The 24,181-nt window shown below is 42.2% G+C and overlaps 1 protein-coding gene across 5 annotated transcripts in view; it reads right to left on the bottom strand.

The window, feature by feature from the left end:
• The window catches only part of ATP11C (ATPase phospholipid transporting 11C (ATP11C blood group)), a 210,762-nt gene that overhangs the window by 34,479 nt on the left and 152,102 nt on the right, over positions 1-24,181 (bottom strand). For all 5 annotated transcript variants that reach the window (XR_013483660.1, XM_020971762.2, XM_078147922.1 and 2 more), the window contains exons 21-24: positions 14,900-15,002; positions 11,747-11,892; positions 6,589-6,648; positions 202-329 (exon numbers count right to left, since the gene is read on the bottom strand). Coding sequence is in view for 4 of the 5 variants with exons in the window: in XM_020971762.2 (XP_020827421.1) it covers positions 202-329; positions 6,589-6,648; positions 11,747-11,892; positions 14,900-15,002 (437 nt within the window). In the remaining variant the exon portion in view is untranslated. The remainder of the gene's footprint in view (positions 1-201; positions 330-6,588; positions 6,649-11,746; positions 11,893-14,899; positions 15,003-24,181) is intronic.

Here is a 24,181-nt window from a genome sequence, read left to right as displayed (position 1 = left end):
TGATTTCCAGGCTGGCCTTGGAGCCACTCTACCTCCACTGCCTTATTCCAACAGACAACAAACTGACATCAGAGTTTTGGAAATCAGAACTCTCGAATGGGATCTCTAGACACTCAAAAAAACACATGGGGAACTGGGTCACCTTCCCCCTTCCTTCCTCCCCCCCTTCCTCCCCCCATGCCACTGTGCTTTTCAACTTACATATACAATCTGGGATCAGCGGTGAGAACTTCAATGCTGATGTGCTGTTCCAGCAAGCTGTAGGCCAGGATCGGTAATGAAGTGAAGCAGATATTGTACATCGTAAGGTAAGCAGCATCATACAATGGCTTTGGTGGTGGTGTGGAAGAAGCAAGGAAAGAGACTTTTAGTATAGTCAAGAGTTCTATATATTGAAAATCATGACTAAAATAGGGCCCTTTCTCCATGGGGTTGGTTTGTTTTCATTCTTAGTGTTTGCTAGTTATAGAAGAGAAATCCAAATAATTTCATGTCTTAATTGGTTGCCACCCTCCTAACCAATTGGCCCATGGTCAAGAAAATTAATTTACAGCTGGAAAGAACTTAGTTTATCTAGTTTAACCCCCTCCCTTAAAAGATAAAGAAACAGAGGCCCAGAGAGATTAACTAAAGATCCTGGACTCAGAGATCTAGGGCTGGAAGGAAATTTAGCAGTCAGCTAGTCCAATCCCCCTTATTTTGGAAACAAGGAAATGGAGAGCCAGGAAGGTAAGTGACATAGGATTGCAGGCTCTTAGATTTCCCACCGGAAGGAACTCGAACAGATATCCCACCCCTCGAATTTTATACACGAGGGAAATAAGGTCCAGAAAAGTTAAATGATTTGCTTAAGGTCACACACAGGTTTTCAGTGGCTCCAAATCTATTGTTTTTCATTCCACTCTACCATATGTTTCCTCCCAAGCTATGCTCAGTTTCAGACTGCTGCCTTGCTTAAAATTGTAAAATACAATCCTGAGTATTTCTATTAAAGATGCAATAGCTACAATTTGGAAAGTGTTATAACCATGAAAAAAATAAGTCATTTCAGGATAAGGCTGCCATCTTTCCCTGAAGTGAAACATGGGCAGCAGCCAGACTGAGTCAGTGTTGTGTGTCTGGTATGATTTTTTTTTTTTTTTGGTCCATCACAAGCAGAAATGGTGGCTTTCGCCAGGATGGAGGAAACTTCCCATTGACATTTTTGATTGTTAACATAGGCTTCTATCATTGAGAACTGACTCAACGGTGTAGTCAGCCAGTAACTGAAGCATTTATGCAGAATTATGAAGATTTTCCAAGCAATTTATTAGCCTCCTCCCCTTAATGAAAGCTTTAGCTAGGGGGAGGGCCTCTCTGCGTTCTGCTAGGTGCTATACAAAGTGAGAAACTGCCACTCAGTGGTTCATCGGAATGTGGAACGCCCCTTGGAGGAAACCTTTTTTTCCCCTGTTTTAAAAAGAAGTAAACAGACCCTAAAGGATCAGGGACCAAAAAACAAAAACAAAACCAAAAAAAACAGAAGGCAAAGTTCCTGGTGTCAGGAAGCCAATTTTATCCCCATATAAGAAACTCCCGATGCTTTTGAGGTTGGGACCTTGAGAAACTTGACCTTCCAAAGAAGTCAGTTTTGTTTAATGCTGTGGGGTGCTCCCTACATATGCCAGGTAAAAAAGGGACTCAATACTCTGTGAATTTACAACAAAAGAGGATGGATAAGTCAGTTCTCTCTCTCTCTCTCTCTCTCTCTCTCTCTCTCTCTCTCCTTTCCATCTCTTCCTCATCCCATGTTTCTCCTCTTTCCTTCCTTCCCTGTCTCCATCTTCCTCTCTCCTCTCTTCCCTAACTCTGTCTCCCTCCCTCTCCCTTTGCCATTTCTATCTCTCCCCTCCTTCTCTACCTCTCTCTCTCCTTCTCTCTTACCCTTCTCTGTGCTCTCTCCCTCTCTACCCCCTCTGCCCCTCTTTCTCTTCCTCTCTGCCCATCTTCTCCCTCTCCTCTCCCTCTCCCATGCCTTTTCTCTTATTCTCCTCTTTCTCCCTCAATGCAATCTGGTGTGAGAGGTCCTGGCCTTGGCATCAGAGAGAGCCTGGACTTAAACTCCAGCCCTGCCCCACTACAATTTCTGTGACTTTGGCCAAGTCACTTCATTTCTGTGGCCTTTAGTTTCCTCATCTGTAAAATGGGAGGATGAATAAGATGAGCTCATTGAAAATCTTCCAAGTAGAGGCTAAAAGACCACCCATCAGGTGTAGACAGTATTCTTTTGGGCATATCAATTGGACTAGACAGTTGCTGAAGTCCCATCCAGCTCTAAAAATTCATGACCTAAAAAGGTCTCTTCCAGCTCTAACTATACAATCCTATGACCCTAGGCAGAGGAGAGATTAAGGTGTTAGATTTATGTGCCCTTTCTGCATGTCCCATGGCCATGTTTAATAATCTGGGGGGTCTTCCTGGAGTACCTAGGTCTTGCAGTGAACCCAAGCAAGGTAGATCATCAGTTGGGAGATAAAATGTGGAAGGGAGGCCCACACAAAGAGGGTGAGAATGAGGGTAAGGTATAGAAGGATAGAAACACGTTCACGTGGACTAGCACAAAGAAAGGGAGCTTCTGACCATGGTGGATGAATGAAGTGACCTATGATGGAGGCTACGACCTCACAGAACAATGAAGTGACCTATGATGGAGGCTACGACCTCACAGAACAATGAAGTGACCTATGATGGAGGCTACGACCTCACAGAACAATGAAGTGACCTATGATGGAGGCTACGACCTCACAGAACAATGAAGTGACCTATGATGGAGGCTACGACCTCACAGAACAATGAAGTGACCTATGATGGAGGCTACGACCTCACAGAACAATGAAGTGACCTATGATGGAGGCTACGACCAAACAATCTGGCACAAGATGTCCACAAAAGGCATGGGACAGAATGATAAAGCCAAAGAAGCCAGTCACAGGACTGTTGTGAATTGACAATTCAACTCAATTCAATTCAACACTGATCTATTCTTTCAATAAATGTTTATTAAGGGTATACTATGTTGTTAGGCACTGGGGATACAAGGAAAAAATAAACATCACCCCCAACAGTTCCTACCCTCAAAGAGTTTTTGTTCAGATAAGTAAACCCCAAATATACACAAAGCAATTTACTTGGGGTGTTTGGGTGTGGACAGAGAATCACTAATAAGGGGTGAAGATCCTGATAGGCCAAGTACAAGAGATAGCTTGTGAACCAAGCCTTGAAAGGAAGAAGGGAGGGATTCCCAGTAAACACACAGACCAGAAGACTAGATGGGAAAACTTCGGGAGGCAGAGATTCTGAGGATGCAGGAGAGAAGGGCAACAGCTAACCACTGCCAAAACTTAACACCTTTTACTGGGATCAACCCTGAACAGTGACATTTGGCAACACTAGAGGGGGAAGGAGTGGACTTTCGGGGACTGCCTAAACTGGAAGACAGAAAGGGAGGAAGGCCAGGCTCAGTCCAGGACCCCCAGCCTCAGCTGCCAGGCAGACGGCAGTGTTGCTCACAGTGTCAGAACCCATGGCAAGGCAGCCAGGATCTGGAGAAGGGAAGGAAGGAGTATTGGGGTTTTTTTCCCCTCTCCTGTTTTGCTTGAAGAGGTGACAAGATACTCAAGTGGCAATATTAGGGAGAACTGCCAGGCAGCATACATGATTATATGCAGGCCTGTAATATTCTCAGTGGGAATTAAGAATACAAGCCTATGGAGAAAATAGAGGCCCTTCATCCTACGCAGCCTTCTGGGCAACCATTTTTAATGTGGTAACTACGCCAAAGCGTGTCGGAGTGCTGGGCTCTGAGGGGACGTTGCACACCTAGGAATTCTCCAGGGGGGATCATTCTGAGACATGGAAGGAGATGGTTTCTATGGAAACTGTTAATTTTCCCTAAACACTAAATTGAAAACTAGGGCTCTAATTGACTGTTTAGTGGGGTAAGTTAGCCCTAAATCTCCCTCAACTACAAGAAGCAATAATTATGTTTTCCCCACTAATAGAAGAGAGCATGCCAAGAAATGAACATGAATTAGGCTAGCCAGATTCGCCTAGAAACTAGCTAATAGATCAGTCAGGAGGACTGACTGTTAAATGAAGGAATTAAAATGAAAATTCTTTAAATTTAAAATTCACCAAAATTCTTTAGCAGAATTTAACCATTAAAATGTAAGCTCCTTGAGGGCAGGAACTGAACCATGTGGGGCTCTGTATCTTGAACACAAATGCCTGACACCTAAGGATAGAGACTGGAGCTGTGCCTTCCTTGATATAGATAGGTCATGTGATTACATTGATATCGGAATGAGGAAACATCTGGATGAGAAAACTCCCTATACCCCCAATTTCTAGTCTTAGAGAGTGGCCTAGAGCACTGAGAGGTTAAGTCACGGCTCTGGGTCACCCAGCTAGTGGTGGGACCTGAATCCAGATCTTCCTGGATTGGCCTTCCAAGGCCAATCCTCTCTATCTCCTATGCCTTTCATATGACATACAGTGGGAGCTTAATATATGTTTGTGAAACTGAACTGAATCTAGTTGAGGAAAAAAAAAAGCATTGTGAAAGCTTCCAATGTGGCAGAAATCAATGCTCTTCAAAAGAATCAAAACTCTGGACTGAATCCCAGCCCTGCACAATTCTCATTTTGCCTAGGTTCTATTCACAACCTAAGAACTCCTGAGCTAGACACTGGGGTAGGGATACAAAACTAAAGCATAAAACACTCCCTGCCCCTGGGGAGCTTACATTATACTCCAGGGAAACTATATGTATACAGATAAGTCAATGCAAAGTATGCACAAAGTAAGTATTAACAATTGGAGACCTAGTTCATCCCATTTTTTGTTTATTTGTTTTGGGAAGCAATAAGGGTTAAGTGACTAGCCCAGGGTCACACAACTAGTAAGTGTCCAGTATCTGAGACCAGATTTGAACTCAGGTCTTCCTGATCTCCAGAGCTAGTGCTCTATCCACTATGCCACCCAGCTGCCCCCTCATCTCATTTTAAGACCCAAGGTGAGATCCTCTATCTTTGCTTTGGGTATGGGGGGAGGGAAGGAAGGAAGGAGGTAGAGAAACAATATAAGCTCTTCCCAAGTTCCAAATCAACCCATTTCCCTGTGGCCTTTTGCTGTATAATAGCTAAACAGGGTCACTTGAAATGATCCCTAAGATTTTCATCCAGAGCTTCTTTTGTGTTAGTTAAGATATCCTCAAAGGAGGAAAGCAAAAATGCTCAAGGTCTTGGTTCACGGCCAGCAGAACAGATACTGCTTTCTGCAGCTAGCTGGTGGGGGATGGCAGGGGCACAACATACAATAAGTCATGACACTGCCAACAGTTGTTTAGGTGTGTGACTCAGCTGATGCCATGGGGCTGATGATATGGCAGCTGGAAAAGCACCAGCCGCAATGGCAAGGAGGCAGATTTACAAGGAAATCATTTTGCACTGGCCTCGGTTTCCTCCTCTGTAGAAAGGAGAGGGTAGCACTGATTCTGAGGCCTAGCTCTCAATCCTACGATCCTATAAGTTTCCTTAAACAACAACAACAACCTGCCAAGGAACTAGAAAAACCATAAGTTCCTACCATATGGAAGCAGGAAAAATATATTCATCCTGGAAAGGTAGACATTTTTTCAGATGTCCATGGCAACATTACAGGGTACCTTGCCAGAACCACTGAAGTTGGCATAGATGGGCCTCTGGGCCTTAGTAGGGCTATTAAGACAATTATCAACACTCTTCAGTGGCTTAACCAATCTACAAATTTGCCTTTCCTTTCCCCATTGCAGATATAACCAAAATATAGCTACCATAGGGGCATATTATTTTGAGCTATCATTAAAGGTGAAAAAAATAATAATAACCGAAGGTTAGAAAATTCAAAATACCTTAAGATAAGTATTTATCTGAGAACTAAAGTTAGGGTGGAAGCTCTTTGAGGGCAGAGACTTTTTTTTTCTGGTCTTTGTATGCCCCAGAATAGTGCCAGCCACATAATGGGTGTTTAATAGATGCTAGTTGAATTGAGTTGAATTGAGTAGTAAACAAGACTGAAGATGAACTCAGTGCAAATCCCTTCAGTGGAAAATTACCCCAATGGCATGTTTCCCAAGGCAGTCCAAACAAGAAGCAGTGGCTAGGTGGGACTGGATTTAATGCAGCATTCAATTGTAAAGTATTAGGATTACCAGAGCATGTTTTTAATTTGGGTTTTCAATACTGCAAATTATGGAAGGATGAGAAGGAAAGCAATCAAAATACTGTCTTACCTCCTACTGGGTATATCAAACAACTGTCAGAAATGAGGCTTGACTGCAAAGGAAGTTACTGGAGCAAAGATAGCAACATTTGCTGATACCAGAAATCATGCAGAAAATGACAACTTTTCAAACTTTATGGCTAATAAACAACGACATTCTTAAGAGTTGAGCTCACGAGGGGTGTTAAGAGGGCAAGCCTCGTTTGACATTTTCGTTGCAAGTAACATATGATCAACTAACGGACAGTCTGGAAAGCACATGCCACGCAAGACGATACTGAAATATACCTGTTGGGAGAAGCCACAGAAGAACTGGTACAAAAATTGCGGTAGGATAAAACAGAGGTTCTGAAAAACAAAATTAAAAATTGAGTGAGGAGAGAAGCATTTGCCCTCTTTCTGTTTGATCTCTAGGCCTACGAACCATCTCTAGTCCCAGTATTCAATATTTTAACAGTATCATACTGAAACAGTTTGATAGCAAGAGACAAATCCACAATCAAACTAGCTCCCGGATCTCAGTGGAGCTTCTCGAAAGGCCAAAGGTCGGTGACTTCTTTTCAATGAGTCAGGTTGCTACAAATGTATGATGATAATGTATCTCCTGACATATTATTTTGGAGCGATGCCCATGGCCCAGGGGTTAAGTGATTTGTCCACGGCCATACAGCTATAAAGTGTCAAGAGGCAGATTTCAAATACAGTTATCCCTTCCACATGGTAAAGGTTAGGGGCACAGTGCCCTCCCCCCATGCCAACCTGGAAAATTTACGTAAAACTGTTTGGCCCTCCCTTCATCCCAGAGAAGAAGTCTGAATTATGGCATCAAAAGATAAAATGTTGGTATTATACAATACTATTCACATATTTTATGCATTTCTGAGTTTCTAAACTTTTCTGTGTCATCATGTTGCATGTTGTCTGAGGCTTTTGCAAAACTCCCAAAAAATGCCCATTTAATTTCTTATGCCAATTCGCAACATATCAAAACCGCAATGGGGGAAGTACAACTCTGAATCTTCCTTCCTCTGAGTCTAGCATTCAATCCATTACAATACTCTCTCTAAGAGTGGTCTTGCTTCATTCAGACTAAATCCTGTTTACATTCTAGGGAAGAAATGGGTTTATGCCAAAAAAATAGCACTACTGGGCATTCCCTGACCACAGGAAAATGGCGCTAGACTCTACAAATAACCATAAAAGGCGTGGATTGCAAATGGAGATGTTAGTGCCAAAACCAAAGAATGGAAGTAAGGTGAGTCTTTTGGACACTGTGATTTTCACTCTGATGTCTTACTGGTCTCGTTAACCCACTGATTATAGTACCTGAGAGAGGGGGTAGAGAGTTCATGAACTTGGAGTTAGGAAGATCTGGGGTCAAATTCAGCCTCTGACATATTAGTTGTGTGACCAAGTCACCTCACGTTTCAGTGCCCCAGGAAGAAGAACATGTGCTTGATTCCTGGTCTGGCCTGGGATCTGAGGGCCTGGTCTTGGATGAGATTTGTGGTAGGGAGAAGCCTGCAGTCTGAGTTTTTAGTCTTGGTGGAAAAAGGCCAGATACCTGGGTGCCCAGGTTAAAGTGATTTGCAAATTTGCATGTTGGTTAAGCCACTGAAGGGTGTTGGCAGTTGTTTTGGGGAGCCCCCCTAAAATTTGGATCACTTGTTGAAATAGGAGAGAGCAATTAATACCAGGTTCTGGTGACAGGAGATTTCCAAATTCCATCCATCTCGGGCAGGTTAGGGGCCAAAGCCCTACTAGTTGAGATCCAATGATGCTGAACACAAGAGGCCAGGTGTCGGCAGCAGCTCTGACCCACTGGGCACATGCTGGGAAGGGATGACTTCAGAGTTGCAGAGACAAAGAACAAAGCACTAATGGCCTCCAGGACAGGCAGTGGGTTCCAGGGTAGGGAAGACTTCAGATCCAGTGACTGGGAGAGATGAGGGCTGGAGTACCCACCTGCACCAGTCAGGTAAAGGCAGCTCCACTACCCTCAAGTACAGCCCACGGCTCTGATAAGAATAACACTCGATACTCTGATTTTCCGAATCAATACTAATACTATTCCCCAGACTAACCAAACAGTCTTCTCCTCTGAACTTTGTTTCAAATTTCCTGTAATTTTCAAAGAATGGAATCCATTCACAAATCTTTGGATTGACCACAAACAAGGGTAATAGTAACAGCATATATTGTAGGTTTTAAGATAATTCCCAAAAAGTAGTCTCAAAATTGTTTTAGGCAACATTACTGAAATATACAAAATGCCCAAATATATGGCATTGTGGAGGCCTGGGTTCAAGTCCTACCTCCAACATATCCTGGGCAAATCACTTACATTCTGAGTGGTCTAGGCAGCAATCTAAGACTAGAAATTGCAGAGAAGGCGCTGACCTGCACAGGCAGAGGGAGTTTCCTGGGAGTTTTCTTTATTAAGGGAATCATATGTTCAGTCCCTATACTTTGATGGCGGTGGGGGTGGGAACTGAAATAGGTAGGTAGAAAGATGATATAGATGAGAGTGACATATGTAAATTAGATAGGGAGGTAGGTGAGATAGAGAGATAGAGATAATAGATATTGAGATAGCGTGAGGTTGAGATAGATCAGTAGGAAGGTGATATATAGATCAGAGACAGAGAGAAATTAGGGAGGTGGGCAAAATAGATAGATACACATAGATAGACACATGAACATACATGTGTGAATATGTAGGACACACACATTTATTCCACTATTTCACTCAGTCTATCTTTTAACATTTTCATTAATATAGGTATTCCTTCCAATGATCCAGATCACAATCCATCCTCACTTGCTCATCCTGTGGGCCTCTCATCCATGGACTCCCTCCCATAAGTAAGTTCATCTCACTAGTCTTCATTCTTCCTGACTGTACATGTGACTAGGCCATTTGCTTTTTGAATTATATATTTCTCTAGTAATATCTGTGACTGGTTCTCCTTGTGCTTCCTGAGGATAATGGTCTTTGAAAAAGTGATATCAAGGATCCCTCATACAAGTGGCAACAGACAGAAGCATGGTGTGTATGAGAATGGAGTGTTTCATGACTTAACGGTCATACGATATTACCAAAAGAATTCTGGCATTAAAAAGCTGGGCCTCAGTTTCGTGGAAAAGGCTATTGAAAGAACTTTCAGTTGCCCAAAGGCAACCCATCACACTCTCTTACTCCTATTCCATTCATTTGTGGTGTCTGTCCAAGACACGTTAATTGATGGACAAACTCTATGGGCTTGTCCAACTAAACATCACACTGCCCTTTCTTTGTCTTGTGTGGACAGTTAAGCTAAAAATTTTTGAGTGCCTATGGATCTCATTCAGGAGGTTCGGCAATGTTCCAAGGTTTGATGCGATCAGCATGATGTCAAGCACAAGCAGATGGGGGTGGGGCCCCCGAGGTGCTTGACCATCCATGGGAACACCTTCTTTGATGTCGGAGAGCAATCCAATATATACGCCTCCCCATTGTATTGCCTCTCCTTATATTAATGACCAGAAAGCCATCAAACAAGGATATTTCCACTATTTTATCTTTCTAGGAATCCTGCCCAGTTTTGACATATATAGTCAATAGGAACACCTACAGTCATGATGAGGCATCAGAGGAGGATGTTACTGGGGCTAGGTGTGCTGTGTTCTAACTTGTCCATTTGGCATATTTAAGTTTCTTCTCCTCTTAAAGCAGGTAGCTGACAAGCCAATTTTTTTTTAATGATCTATTTCCTTTTTTTTTTTCAAAGGCAATTGGGGTTAAGTGACTTGCCCAGGGACACACAGCTAGTAAGTGTCAAGTGTTTGGTCTGAGGCCGGATTTGAACTCAGGTCCTCCTGACTTCAGGGCTGGTGCTCTATCCACTGTGCCACCTAGCTGCCCCGACAAGCCAATTTTTTATTTTAAATAAGTAGTCCTATATTTTGGCACAAAGGATAGAGAGCCAGCCTTGGAGTCAAGAAGACCTGGGCTCAAGTCTCACCTCCGACACATGCTGGCTGTATGACCTTAGAGTCAAGTCACTTAACCTCTCAGAGCCCCCAGGTGGCTCCCGAAAACCCTGAGTTGCAGAACAGGTACTGCTCTGCACTGGGAAAGGGACCTTCTACACTGGGAGCTCACTAAACTTATGACTCCGGGACTAGATTAAAATGTCATTGGGTAATGTTTAACAAAATAAATGAAAACACAATATGGCACAGATAATGTTAATTTGTGGTTTTCTAAGTCAATATGGGCCTCCTTTCATTTTGACTACTGCCCAAAACCAATGAAATTCAGGCTCAGACTAAATAATAAATTAATAGACTTGAACAGAGATATTCTCTTTCATCTCTTCCTGAAAAGAAAGAACTTTAGCTCTTAATTCTGGGCCTTACAACAGAGCACTACCACACAACTACTTGGTACTTCATGGTACCAAGACTCGGATGGCTGGCCAAAGTTTCAACTCTAGTCAATTCAATCCTATTTTCAGGGACAAAAATATCACAAGAGTACAGCTCTGACCCATTTCCTTGTGCAGCAGAGAGGTCAGTCAGGTACCATATGCACCCAATATGGCCTTCAGGACCATGGTGAGAGTCAGAATAATGGCCCATGAGTATGATCCAATATAGCCATTTTTATGTTATTAGAAGTCAACAAAAAAGAAAAACCAAGGTGCGCAATGCAATGATGTTTTTCCCTCAAACTCTTTCTCGAGGGACACAATCCTTTTTCATTCCTTCACCAATGCTATCAATTCTGTTGTTTTGTTTGCTGGTAGGGGAAGACAAAAGACCAGGCAGCAGGATTTATGTTGGCTAGAGCACCAGCTCCTGTCTATCCAGGGAAGAAAAATGACCACATTCATGAATTAGAGCCCTGTTTACACCGATATTCTCAAGGTTAATCATTTGTCTATTATGATTAAAGCCATCAGAGTGTCAGAGCGGTACACCTTGAATTTTGCAGCAGAGCAATGAGAGTAATTAGAATTTGGGGACACTAATACCTGTGATCAACACACAAAGGTCCTATTTAAATGGGCAGATTGATGGATCACTTGGCAAACATTTATTAAGTCTCTTGTTGAGTTACTCTGCTATGTGAATTTGCTGAATTCCTCTCTCCCCCCACCTCAATGTCTGCCATGACAGAGATAAGGTCTAAACAGGATAAAGCAGAATATCTTGGATCGCTTGCTAGTAACACTATAAACAAACTGAATGTCCAGTCTCTGGCTTCTGCTCCATTAGTGAGCCCCACTGAACATTATTTGTTATTGCAAAGCTGAGTAAAGAGTCCAGCAAAAAGTGCAAACAGCCTATACTTAACAGACGTAGGCAGCCGAAATATATTTTGAGTCAAACCTCTGCCCGGCCCGAAAGATAAAGGTGCTCTAAACATGTCCAGATAAATGACAAACACCTGCCCACATACCTTATAGAAGAAATACTGCACTAGGTGTGCAATTCTCACGTAGTATAAATGCCCATGGGCCAGCAGCAATTTCCTTAAGTGCTTAAATTTGGGAACCGCGTAATCACTGTTTCTTGCAGCCTGGCGACCTTCTTTGCCTTTGATGCCTTTAAAAAACAACAGGTGATTGCCAAGCAGTAAATATTTTGCAGAACATCAAGCTATTGATTTGGGCATTTAGTATGTCAAAATCAATGGCTACATTTTATGCCCTTGTTTCCGAGTTTAGCTTCTTCTTTGCATCCCTTCTTTGTCTGACCTCATGATTGAATAATGGCATGGAAGCTAAGCAGGAAAGCCATGAGCTCAGTTAATTTGTTTTTAACTACATGCGTCTAACATGATGTAAAACCAAAGAAAATAATTTATTTGATGAGTCGGGTCACCTCAGAAATAACAAACCGTTAATAACCACAGCTCACATTGATAGAATACATTCAAGTTTCTATTCCACACTACAACCTTGTGAGGTTGTTGGTTCAAGGGTTATTAGCTCCATTTCTCAGATGAGGAAACTGAGGCTCAGAAGGTGACACTCCCGGGTGGAAAAGAGAAGAAGCCTGAGATCATCTAAGGAGTTGGGAGGGAATGTATCTGTGAGCTCTTGGAGTTATGGATCTGCTCATGGTGGCACTTAGAACTTAAACCCTGTCCTAGTCCAAGACCCTTTCCACTAGACCAGCAGTCCTCAAAGTGTGGTCCAAGGATCCCTGAGGGTCCCCAAGACACTTTAAGGGGATCCAGAAGATAAAAACTATTTTCATTATTATTGTTGTTCAGTTATTCAATCATGTCCAACTCTAACCCCATGGACCATACTGTCCATGGCGTTTTTTTGGCAAAGATACTAGAGTGATTTGCCATTTCCTTCTCCAGATTTTCATGATACCAAGACTTTATCTCCTATTAAAATACTCCTCGATTTTACAACTAATTCTCTTCACCTGCTTCAAATTCTCTTCATATACTTCAACCAAAACATATTGTAACAGAATGACTGCAAAAACAGATTATGAGAATCCAGCTGTGTTCTTCTATTAAGCCAGACATTAGAGATTTTCAGGAACATTAAAACAATGCCACTCTTCACGCTAATTTTTTAAACCACAGATTTTTATTTTCATAAAAATACATTATTTATGTTCACATGTAAGGGATTCATTATTGTCCTTTTCAATGAATTAATAAATATTTTTAAAATTCATTTTGATAACTAATAAGCATCTACTATGTGTCAGACACTGTGCTAAGCACTTTACAATATTATCTCATTTTAATCTTGAGAAGTAGGTGAGGAATCTGAGGCACACACAGGTTAAGTGACTTGTCCAGGATCACTGAGCTAGTAAGTGTCTGAGATCAGATCTGAAATGAGGTCTTCCAGATTCCTGATCCAGTGTTCTATCCATTTCTGTCCATTTATTAGTTGATTCCTAATATGGCAAATATCAATAGATATATTACACATAAACAAAATCATTTTGGGGGGGGCGAGGGGTACGCAGGGGAGTCTTCAATAATTTTTAGGATTGTAAAGAGGTCATGACACCAAAAAGCTTTTGAAGCACTAATTATAAGATATACAATTCCTCACCTGTCTTCTAGAAACCTTCTTTTTCCTTTCAAGGCTCACCTCAGGCATTACCTCCTACAGGGTACTACCCCCACCCAAAATCCTCAAGTTTCTAGTGCTGCCAATTTCCTCAATTTTGCCTTGACTTAGCTATGCACATACTATATCCTCCCCTAGAATGTAAGCCCCTTGAGGGCAGGGACCAGCTTTCATTTTTGCCTTTGTATCTCTACTACAGTGGTAAGTGCTTAGTAAATGCTTCTGAATGGAGGGAGAGACAAAAGAAGAGAAGAGTTAAGCCAGAAAATCCCTAGATACAAAAAAAAAATTGAAACCTTGTCATCAAAATGAAAGCATTATTAATTAAATACCTTCTTGTCTATAGTACTCCATTAGGCCTTCTCAGAGTGAGCTATCCAGAGTTTATAGCTCTAAGGGGTCTTCAATCTTAAGGCCAAATGCAAGGATAGGCAATGACCTTATTACTCACTCATCACAGGATCTGGCAGTATGGGGCAGTGAATAGAGCACTGGGTAAAGCATACCTCCTGCCCTCCAGGGCAAAGGGGTGGTAGGTGAGCACTGAGGCATAGACTGGCTCATATGGCCAATGTGTTGCTTTGATTTGCTTAAATTTGTCTTTGTTATAAGGGGAAATTTTACTTAGGGTAAGGAGGGAAGTCTTTAGAACATTAATAAACAGATTTTTAAAAGTTTTTTAAAGAAAGTAAGATCAGCCTTGGCATCAGAAGGCCTGGGTTGGAATCCTAGCTCTGCTATTTGGGCAAGTCCCAACCAAGAGACTCAGTTTCCTCATCTCTGAATGGGAATAACAATGCTTGTATTACCCATCTCACAGGGTTGGAAGGATCATTTGAGGTGTCACTTGGGAAATACTTGGTAAAGCATTACATAATCTGTGTTATATCGTTATCATCATCATTATTGTTATTATTAGCAATAAAAACAGTAAGAATTATTACCATTACATGAACCGCAAGGAAAAAGAAAAATAAAGGATTTATATGCAAAAAAAAAACTATGATAATTTTTGTCTGTTTTTAGATGGAGGAAGTGATACAAAAAATCTCTGAGGAATCCCCACTAAATATGAAAGCAAAGGGGGAGGGAGCAGCTGGGTCAATGTCATTTCCTCCTAGTATGAAAGCCAACAGAGCCAGAAGGAGTATCTCTTACAGTGAAATATTCCAGTTGATTTTAAGGGCCCCAGCCAGCATCAACTCTGGGCCAAACTGGGAAATGGGGGCAGTTTTTCTTCATCTCTTCTACTGACAGCTTCTGGGCAGACAGCCTGCAGGCAGTTAGGCCAGGCCCTTCCTATACACCACCACCCCACCCCCCAACATACAATCTCCTGGAGAAAAATCAATTAAGACTTGTTTGAACACCCCTTCAAGGTTGCAAACCACCAATTCAATTAGTGATGACTTAAGACCTCTACCCTAGAAACTCCACAGAGTCAGTGATATTAAAAGTAGTCGTGGGAATGCTTAACAGAGAGAACATAGGATAGGACTCACCTATTCCCACATGGGACTCCAAGATCATGCTAACATCATTAGCACCATCACCAATGGAGAGAGTGATTGGGCTGCCCTTAATATTCTTCACCATTTTTACGATCTAAAGTATTACAGAGAAGAGAGAGATAAAGGGCAAACCCACATTTTCTTTTTTTCTTCCCCCCCCTCCGCCCCGGTTAATAGTATTTTCTTTTTTTCCAATTACGTGTAAAGATAGTTTTCAACATTCACTTTTATAAGATTTTGATTTCCAAAACAGCAAGCAATCTGATATAGGTTATAGGTACAATCATGTTAATATGATTAGGTAAAATCACATGGTATAGGCACAATCATATTAACTATATTTCCACATTCATCAGTCCTGCATTTTACACACATTAACTAAGAACCTCCCGACAAAGGAGTAGTTTGTGCCCACACCTGGCCATTTCTAATTTTCAGGTGTAGATTTTCGAGTTGGTTAGAAAGGCCCCTCTGAAATCCATCCTTGGCTCTATGTATGTAAGAACTGTCCCAGTCATCAAACTTTGGATCTGGCATAGATATTAATGCTTTTTCTTGTTGTACAGATGGTTTTTTTTCTTGGTTTCATGGATGGTTTGTGAACTGTATCACTAAAAGAATACTCATTTCTATTAGACTGGAACTCCATGGGAGAATTCCATGGGAGTGAATAACTGAGTTCATGGATTGCAAAGACAAAACTCACTGGGTAGTTCCTCTTTGGGAAGACATAGAAAAGAAGCACCCAGGATGAGAAGACATAGATGGGTCATGACCTATACCAGGGAAGGGAGAGAGGGAAGGAGAGCACACATTGAAGAATCCAAATCTGAATGTGTGATTTTGGATTAATAAGAGGCAACCTATGGCTTGCATGGCCGAGGTAGCATCCGAGATCGTTTGGAATGGGTCAGCTGAGAGCCAACCATGGCCAAAATTGGGAAATAGGCGAGCCCTTTTCATCCTGTGGGTAGTTAATTGTCCCTCATCCCTACAAGTCTCTCTCCCCTCATGTCTGCTTCCTGCTTCCCTTCAAGTCCCAGTAAAAATCCCACCTTCCACAGAAAGACTTTCTCAACCGCCCTTAATTCTAGTTTTCTCTCCAGTTCACTCTCTCTATACCTCGTTCATACATAGTTGTTTGAATAGCCATTCTAGGGATGAGGGACAAAAATAATAAAGTGTTAATAGATCACATCGTACTTGGGGGAGTAGAAGATGCAACTCCTAGTGACAAGACCTCTATCCAGGAGCAAATAGAAAATCCTTTGTTTGGTGTTCTGCTGTTCCCCCTTCCTTTCCATTGTTCTTACATCTTCTACTCCCCCAAGTACAATGTGATCCATTAAAACTGGTCTCCTTGCCATTCCTCAAATAGGACACTCTGTCTCCAATGCAAGGCCTTTTTCCTGGCTGTCCTTCACCCTAGAATTCTCTCTCCCCTCGTCTCTGCCTCCTGTTTTCCGTCAAGTCCCAGCAAAAATACCATCTTCAGAGGCAGCTAGGTGGCGCAGTGGATAGAGCACCGGCCCTGAAGTCAGGAGGACCTGAGTTCAAATCCAGCCTCAGACCAAACATTTGACACTTACTAGCTGTGTGACCCTGGGCAAGTCACTTAACCCCAATTGCCTAAAAAATAATTTTTTTAAAAAATCCCACTTTCAACAGAAAGACTTTCTCAATCACCCTTAATTCTAGCTTTTTCTCTAGTTCACTCTCTCTATATCTCGTTCGTACATAGTTGTTTGGATAGCCGTTTCCCCCATTAGACAGTGAGCTCCTTGAACACAGGGACTCCATTTCCTTTTCTTGGACACTTAATAAATGTTTATTAATTGATTGGCTCAGGTATACATTCTCTGCTCTTCTTCTCACCTGGCTTATAAACCAATTTTTGTTAACAAAGCATGAAGGAATTACTTGATACCTTTCGCAGTATCACCCCTCCCAAAGGTAATTTACATTTAGAAAAGGAATTCTTCAAGGCTACAGAAGGAAACATGAAGGTGGGTTAGATAGAAGAAGGGGTCAGGAGAAGAGTCCCTCCCATGGGCTTGTCCCCATTCTCTGGATCAGCTTACTGCAAAGTCGTTGGGAAATGGTCTGTAAGATGTTTCCAATAGGGCCTAGCGCAATACCTCACACTAAGTAAGTGCCCAAGAAATCTGCATTGGGTTTATGAGTCTACCTCAGGCAACAACAGTGACATCCCATGAAAGCAAAGACCACATCCCAGTTCCCCAGACCCCTCTTTCATCACTTGCTCAGAGGGAAGAAAACAAATGACAACATGTCAGGGCACCTCTAAGAAGATGCCAAACCCTGATTTCGATAGGAAGGGCCTGAATTTTGGACCCCTTCCTCAAATACTACTAAGTTTGGTTATTTCTGACTCGTTGAAATAACTCAGCAGCTAAAGGGTACTTTTAAGACTTGGTCTCCATGATTTCTCTGGTTGATTAATATAAATGAAATCAGTTCTCTCTAGATCTGGAGGGATAAGGAATCATTTGTACAGGGCTGAGACTGGCTGCAACCTTAATTTTGACCCAAATTTAATGGTTTCACTGATACTAAGTGGCACATACAACCCCATTCAATCACAATTAAGACATGAACTCTGTGAACATGAACTGAGAAGTGTGCCTCCCATTCAGCCCCACCTACCCCTCCACTCCCTGACACTTGCTGTTTTTTAAATGGCTCTGAGCTTCAGACAGCCAGTGATTTCATCAGTTCTGTTAATTGAAAGTTCAGACTTTGGAGGAGAAAATAGGATATGAGAAGTGAACAGCTGACTACATAAATAACATGATAGAACAGAATCTGGTTTTCTAGACCATGGGATAAGGTAGGGGAATGAGAGACTCCTACCGCATATCTGAGGAGAATGCAGGATATGTTTACCAGTCTGATCAAGACAGTCTTAAAGTGAAAAGAGAGGAGAGAGAAAAGTGCTCAGATGCTATAAAGGCCAGCTATGTGGAAAAAAAAATAATATTGAAAAAGGTAGCAAATAATCCTCAGGGGAAGATAACTGGGAAGAAGGTTAGGAACAACACTTGTGGCCTGAGATATCTGTAGACGGATGCCACCTAATTAATTAGATCTGTGAAAATATAAACAGAGGCAAAATAACATTATGGGGCGGCTAGCGTGAGTCATCATTTACAAACTGAGCTGTGCCTTGGTCGACTAGTCAGGGGAGACTACAGAGGGATTCTGTAGAATTATGGTGGAAATTGATTATAATGCAACATTATATGGAGTATATCTATACATCCCAGCCAAGAGTATGAGTCAAAAACAAAGGTAAATTCAACTTCAAAAGTTACACTGAAATGTAGAATAAAAATTACAACTGAAATGACAATGGAAGGGCATGTCTTGTTTGAAAGAAACAGTTCTAAGAGATGGGGTACCAGAAGGGCAAAGTCTATCAAATAAGGTAAGTGCCTAAATGGAAATCTTCAAGCCAGGATGCGTAAGCAAGTGCTGGTGGAGAGCTCTGGAGGGAAGATAAAAGGAGAGAAAAGCAGAGGCAATGAATGGTGACACAAAAAAAATAATTAGGAAAAAATTTTTAAAGGCAAATTTGGAGCAATACAAGTGAGGGGCTTCTGTTTTCCAAGAAAAATGATCATTGTATGGGAAAAAAGTAGAAAAAATGGTTAGCAGGGAGGTGAAGACAGCCCTCCCTCACTTCAATCCAATTCGCTGATGTCACAGTCCTCTTCAAGAGAAACAACAACAACAAGGCAGGTGAAGAGGCAGTGTGTTGGAGAGCAGAGTTCTGGCGGGGGCCTTTGGCCAGAACCAAATTAAAAAGTATTGGGGAAATGTTTAACAAAATAACTAAAAATGCAACACAACATAGATGATGTGAATTTGTATTTTTCTAAGTCACAGCACCCACAGGCATCCATTTCTATTTGAGTTTGACAGCAAAACGGTGTACAAGACAGGACACTGGATTTAGTTGGCACATAGTTGGTAAATTATAAACACTTGTTGATGGATTGGGCCTTGAGTTGGGAAGACCTGGGTTCAAATTCTGCCTGAAATACTTACCAGCTGTGACCTTGGGCAAGTTGCTTAACCTCTCTGTGCCTCAGTTTCCTCCTCTGCAAAATGAGGCAGTTGAACTCAATAGACTCTAAGGTCCTTAAGTGAAGAGTTTGGCCTCAAGTCAAAAACAAAAAAAGGACAAGCCTGAAATGAGGATTAATATCTGAGAATAACTTCAACTCTGACCATCAGGCTTAGCATGGAAAAGCTCACTAATGACCAGCGTAGGGTTGAAGGCTTGTACCAGATATTTGAATTACTGGTGGTAAAAATGAACAGAAGGTTTGCCATGCTGTGGTGAGGGCCCAAAAGATGTTATGTAGTGTGTACCATACCAGGAAGAACAGAGAAGGCAGAGGGTACAGGTAATAAAGAAGAATAAGGGAACAAGGAATTCAAAAGTGGAGGATGGTGTCTTCTTATGTTGGCTAAGAGAGGGAAGGGGTGGAAGGGGAGGGGGAATAATTATATGGCACCTATTATGTATTGGGCACTTTACTTAGTGCTTTACAAATATTGCTTCATTTGATCTTGACCACAACCCTTTGAGGTAGGTGCTGTTATTCCCATTTTATTGGAGAAACTGAGGCACTTAGGTCATGTGACTTGCCCAGGATCACTCAACTAGTGAGTGTCTGAGACTGGATTTGAAGTCACATCTTCCTGACTCCAGGCCCAGTGTTCTACCCACATTGCCCCACCAGCTTCCTGAAAAGGCCTGAATAGCAGCAATGGACTCAGAGAACAGGAAAGGAATGGAAGGTCTGCAGCTCACAGCGAGGACAAAGAACAGGTTCAGGAAGAATAGTATGGAAGGACAGGAGACTGTGACCAGAGGGAAATTTAGAGTTGCCATCATAGTGGCAGACTAGTTTTAGGCTCTGGTGAGGCAGAAAGAACAGCCACCCCAGGGGGTGACTAGAGAAGGAGGCCATGAAACACGGTGGCAAACTGGCAGAGGCTGATTTTACGAAGGACCTCAGCAAGAATCCTAAAGTCACTAAGGATAAGGGCAGGGGATGGGGTGGATGTGATTGAAATATTAAAAGAACTTCTGACAGCTGTTGAAGTGGAGGCCCACCCTGTTCAGGGAGAGATTGTGAAATGTTAGCAGATGACAGCTAGTTAGAAGCAGCTGGTGGAGCAGTGGCGAGACTGCTGGGGCTGAAGTCAGGAAGCTCTGAGGTCAAATCTGGCCTCAGATATTCACTAGCTGGGTGACCCTGGCCAAGTCACTTAACCTCTGCTTGCTTCAGTTTCCTCATCTGCAAAATGGGGACAACAATAGCCCCTACCTCCCAGGGTTGTTGTGAGGATCAAATGAGAGAATATTTGTTAAGTGCCTAGCACATAGTAGGTGTTATATCAATGTTAGTTATTATCATTATTGTTATTATTATTACTACGGCAGAGGAAACAGACCCATTTTACCTCCCTTTATGTTTGTCTCCTCTGACAAGGAGAATGGCCTTTAAACTGGTCAAGATGACAGAAACATGGCAAAGAGGGAAGTAGACCAAAAAATTCAACAACGCAAACAAAATGGATCTTTGACAGCTTATGATCCTCCTTAAGAGCTCCTGCTATCCTTTGCCCAGTTATGGTGAGAGCCCAAAGCAAGACAAATTGGAGCTAGAAATCGTGGCAAGAGACACACATGGGAAAGATCAAGGACTCCCGCTGCCACGAGACAGTGCAGCTTAAGAAGATTAGGGCACTTTCTGTCCACAGCACAATGTCAGAAAAATCACCAAGGCTGTGGCAAGGGAACCCAGAATCCACAAACCCCAGCAGTAAGGGACTTTCTCTCAAGCCAAGAAGACACTTTCAAAATACAAATCAATTCAATCTACCAAGACTTTATATACAGCAGCTACTAGGAGCAAGGCCCTATGCTAGGCAGTGAAAAAGAAATAACAATGCAGAAGAGGGTGAAGTCCCCTCGTTCAAGAAACTTACAAGTCACATGACCTCAGTCTGCCTCAGTTTCTCTAATTAAATGGGAATAATAACAAAGCCTACCTTGAAGGGTCGTGGTCAAGGTCAGATGAAGCAATATTTGTAAAGTATTAAGCAAAGTGCCCGACACATAGTAGGGGCCATATAAATATTTATTCCCTTTCTATTTTGCCACGAGTTCCTCCTTCCTTCCCCCCTTTACTTGAGTATCTGATGAAGGGATGACTCTTCTCTTTGTCAAGACCCACCCCCCCATATAAGGATCCTTGAGCTCATCTTTTTGCTTCTTGATTGCCCCCCCAAATTAGCCTCCCCACTTTCTTCTCTACCCATCCTTCCATCTCTCCCTATCTACAGGCTCCTTCCTTGATGCCTAGAAACATGTACATGCCTTTGCTCCCCCACCCTTAAAACCCCATCCCTGTTATAAAGGTGGCTACACACTAATTATTTTGGAAATGAAAGGCATATAGCACTTTGGAACTAAAGTCGAATATTATTATGGGATGTGTGTTGTTAACACCGTTTATGTGAGGTTTTGCTTGATTGTAAATTACCTTGAGACTTAATTGGACCCTAACATCATCCTACATCTCTCCTCCCTTTCTCTTTTTTTCTTTTTTTGTTTTTGTTTGGCAATGGGGTTAAGTGATTTGCCTGGGGTCACACAGCTAATAAGTGTCTAAGGCCAGATTTGAACTCAGGTCCTCCTGACTCCAGGGCTGGTGCTCTATCCACTGTACCACCTCATTGCTCCTCCCTTTCTTGGCCAAACTCTACAGAAAAGCTGCCTCCAGCCAGTATTTTTACTCCCTCTGTTCTTGCTCTCTTCTAAATCCTTGACAATCTGTATTTGAGCTTCATCATTCAACTAAACACGCCCTTTCCAGACTCACCAATGATCTCTTAATTACCAATCTGATGACCTTTTCTTAGTCTTCATCCTTCTTGACCTTTTTGCAGCAGTTGACACTGTCAATCCCTTTCTCCTCCTAGACACTCTCCTCTCTCCCACATACATATGTCTGTATATGTATGTGTTATCTATCTGCCCTGGCTAACACAGTAAGCTCCAAGAGGCAAGCTGTTTCCACTTTTGTCTCAGCACCAAGCACGGTGTCAGCCACACAAAAGGTGCCTGATAAAATGCTTGACTGAGTGACTGAATTCAGTCAGGAACTGAAGACAAAATGGGTGAAAACTCAAATCATTTAAGAGTTGATTTCTCCATAGAAGTTCTTTTAATGCGTCATTGTGGCTTGGAGGTGGCCCCATGGTTGTCAAAGGCAATGCTTATGAATCTCAAGCTCTGGTGGGTCCACTGGCAAAGTACTGAAATGTAGGTGTTAAGTAATAAAACAATAGAGAATATGTCAAGAGAGTAATGATGAATTACTGAAAGAGTGAACTGGAAAACAATCGCTCTGAGTTTCCAGGAGGGACAAGTCAGTGTGAGCTAGAGTGATCTGAGAAGGGAAGGCTTCATGGAGGAATAGGGACTTCAGCTGACCTTGAAAATCAGATTTGAAAAAGCAAAATGAGAGTCTCATGCTCTCATTTTACAGATGAGGAAACTGAGGCCAAAGGTAGTGAAATGATTTGCCCAGGGTCACACAGCTACTGCATATCTATCTGAAACAGGATTTAAACCCAGGTCATCCTGACTTTTGGTCTAACACTCTAACCACAACTACAGTAAAGGGGAGGTCACTCCAAGAACAAGGGGTTAAGAATACAATGAACATTTGAGAAAGAGTCAGAGGCTCAGCTTGACTAGAGCAGAGGGTCACTGTTATACTGTTAGAGAGGAAAGAATGGGGAAGGAGAGGCTGGGACTACGTTATACAATAATAACAAATAATGATAATATTTATATAATGCTTACAATGTGCCAGACACTGTGCTAAGCACTTTATGATCATTATCTTGTTTGATTCTCACAACAATGCTACAAGGTAGGCACCATTATGATCCCCATTTTTACAGATAAAGGAAGTGAGGAAAACAGAAGTTAAGTGACTGGGGAAATGTGAACACAGAAGCAAAGATCTGGAGCAGGCAGGAGGGAATGGTATGTGGGCAAAATGATTAGCCTTAATGAGGGAATGAAGTGAGTGGGTACAGTGGAAAAAGATGAATTTGAAGCCAAAGAGCTGGAGACTTACTAGCTGTATGACCTTAGGCAAGTCACTTCACCTCTGTCTGCCTTAGTTTCCTCAACTGTAAAATGGAGATAATAACATCTACCAAGCAGGGCTGTCATGAGGATTTATTTGCAAAACACTTATCTCAGTGCTATATAAAAGATAATTATTATTATTCTAGTTTTGTTACTTATTAGCTGTATGACCTTGGGCAAGTCACAATACTTCTCTATACTTTGGTTTTCTTATCTGTAAAAATGAAGAAGCTGGCCTAATCTATGAAAAGTACCAATTCTAAGGAGATAGCAGTGGCAATACATAGCAGAAGGGACAAATATAAGAAATATCTGGAAGGAATGGCAGACTTTGGACGGAATCTACGGGGTGAAATCAGAAAGCAGTTTCAGGTCAGAGAGATGGGAAGGATGATGGTACCATTAACAGGAATGCGATTCAACAAACATTTCTTAATCTCCTATGATGTGGAAGGCACAGAGGGTAAGAGAAGTGAAAAATGACAAGGTCTTTTCAACTCAATGTTCTTACAGTCTAAGAGGTGGGGGGAAGGGGCATGAAATGTACAAAAATGATATAAGGGAGAACGTGATAGGAGCAAGAAAGAATCCTGAGAAAGGTGATATCAGGATGACTTTCAACTGGTCCCAGGAGGTGACAGTGCGTGGGGAAGAGAAGTCAAGAAGAGGAGTCAGTTTAGGGGTTAATCAGGGGCTAATATGAATTCAGTCATAGACACAATGAGCTCAGAGCAACAGCACGACATCCAAGTTTGCAGCTAGAGACAAGGTCACAGCCCACAGGAGAGGTCACCACTAGAAATCTGTGTCATCTGCCCAGAGATGATCATTACAGCCATGATACTGGATAAGCCCCATTGAGGGGATTACAGGATTGTGGTCTCACAGCTAGAAGGGACCTCTGAAGTCATCTACTTCAACCCCCTCATTTTACAGGTTAGAAAAACTGAGATCCAAAGACATTGTGACTTGCCCAAGATCACACATGCAGAAATGGCACAGCTACGACTCGATTCCAGGTCTTTGGCACCAAATTCGCTGCTCTTGACTAAGCTTTGGGCAAGCCC

Source organism: Phascolarctos cinereus, unplaced genomic scaffold (assembly GCF_003287225.1).
Source record: "Phascolarctos cinereus isolate Bilbo 61053 unplaced genomic scaffold, phaCin_HiC Scaffold_8;HRSCAF=390, whole genome shotgun sequence".
NCBI lineage: Eukaryota > Metazoa > Chordata > Mammalia > Diprotodontia > Phascolarctidae > Phascolarctos > Phascolarctos cinereus.
This window is presented reverse-complemented; position numbering and strand designations above follow the sequence as displayed.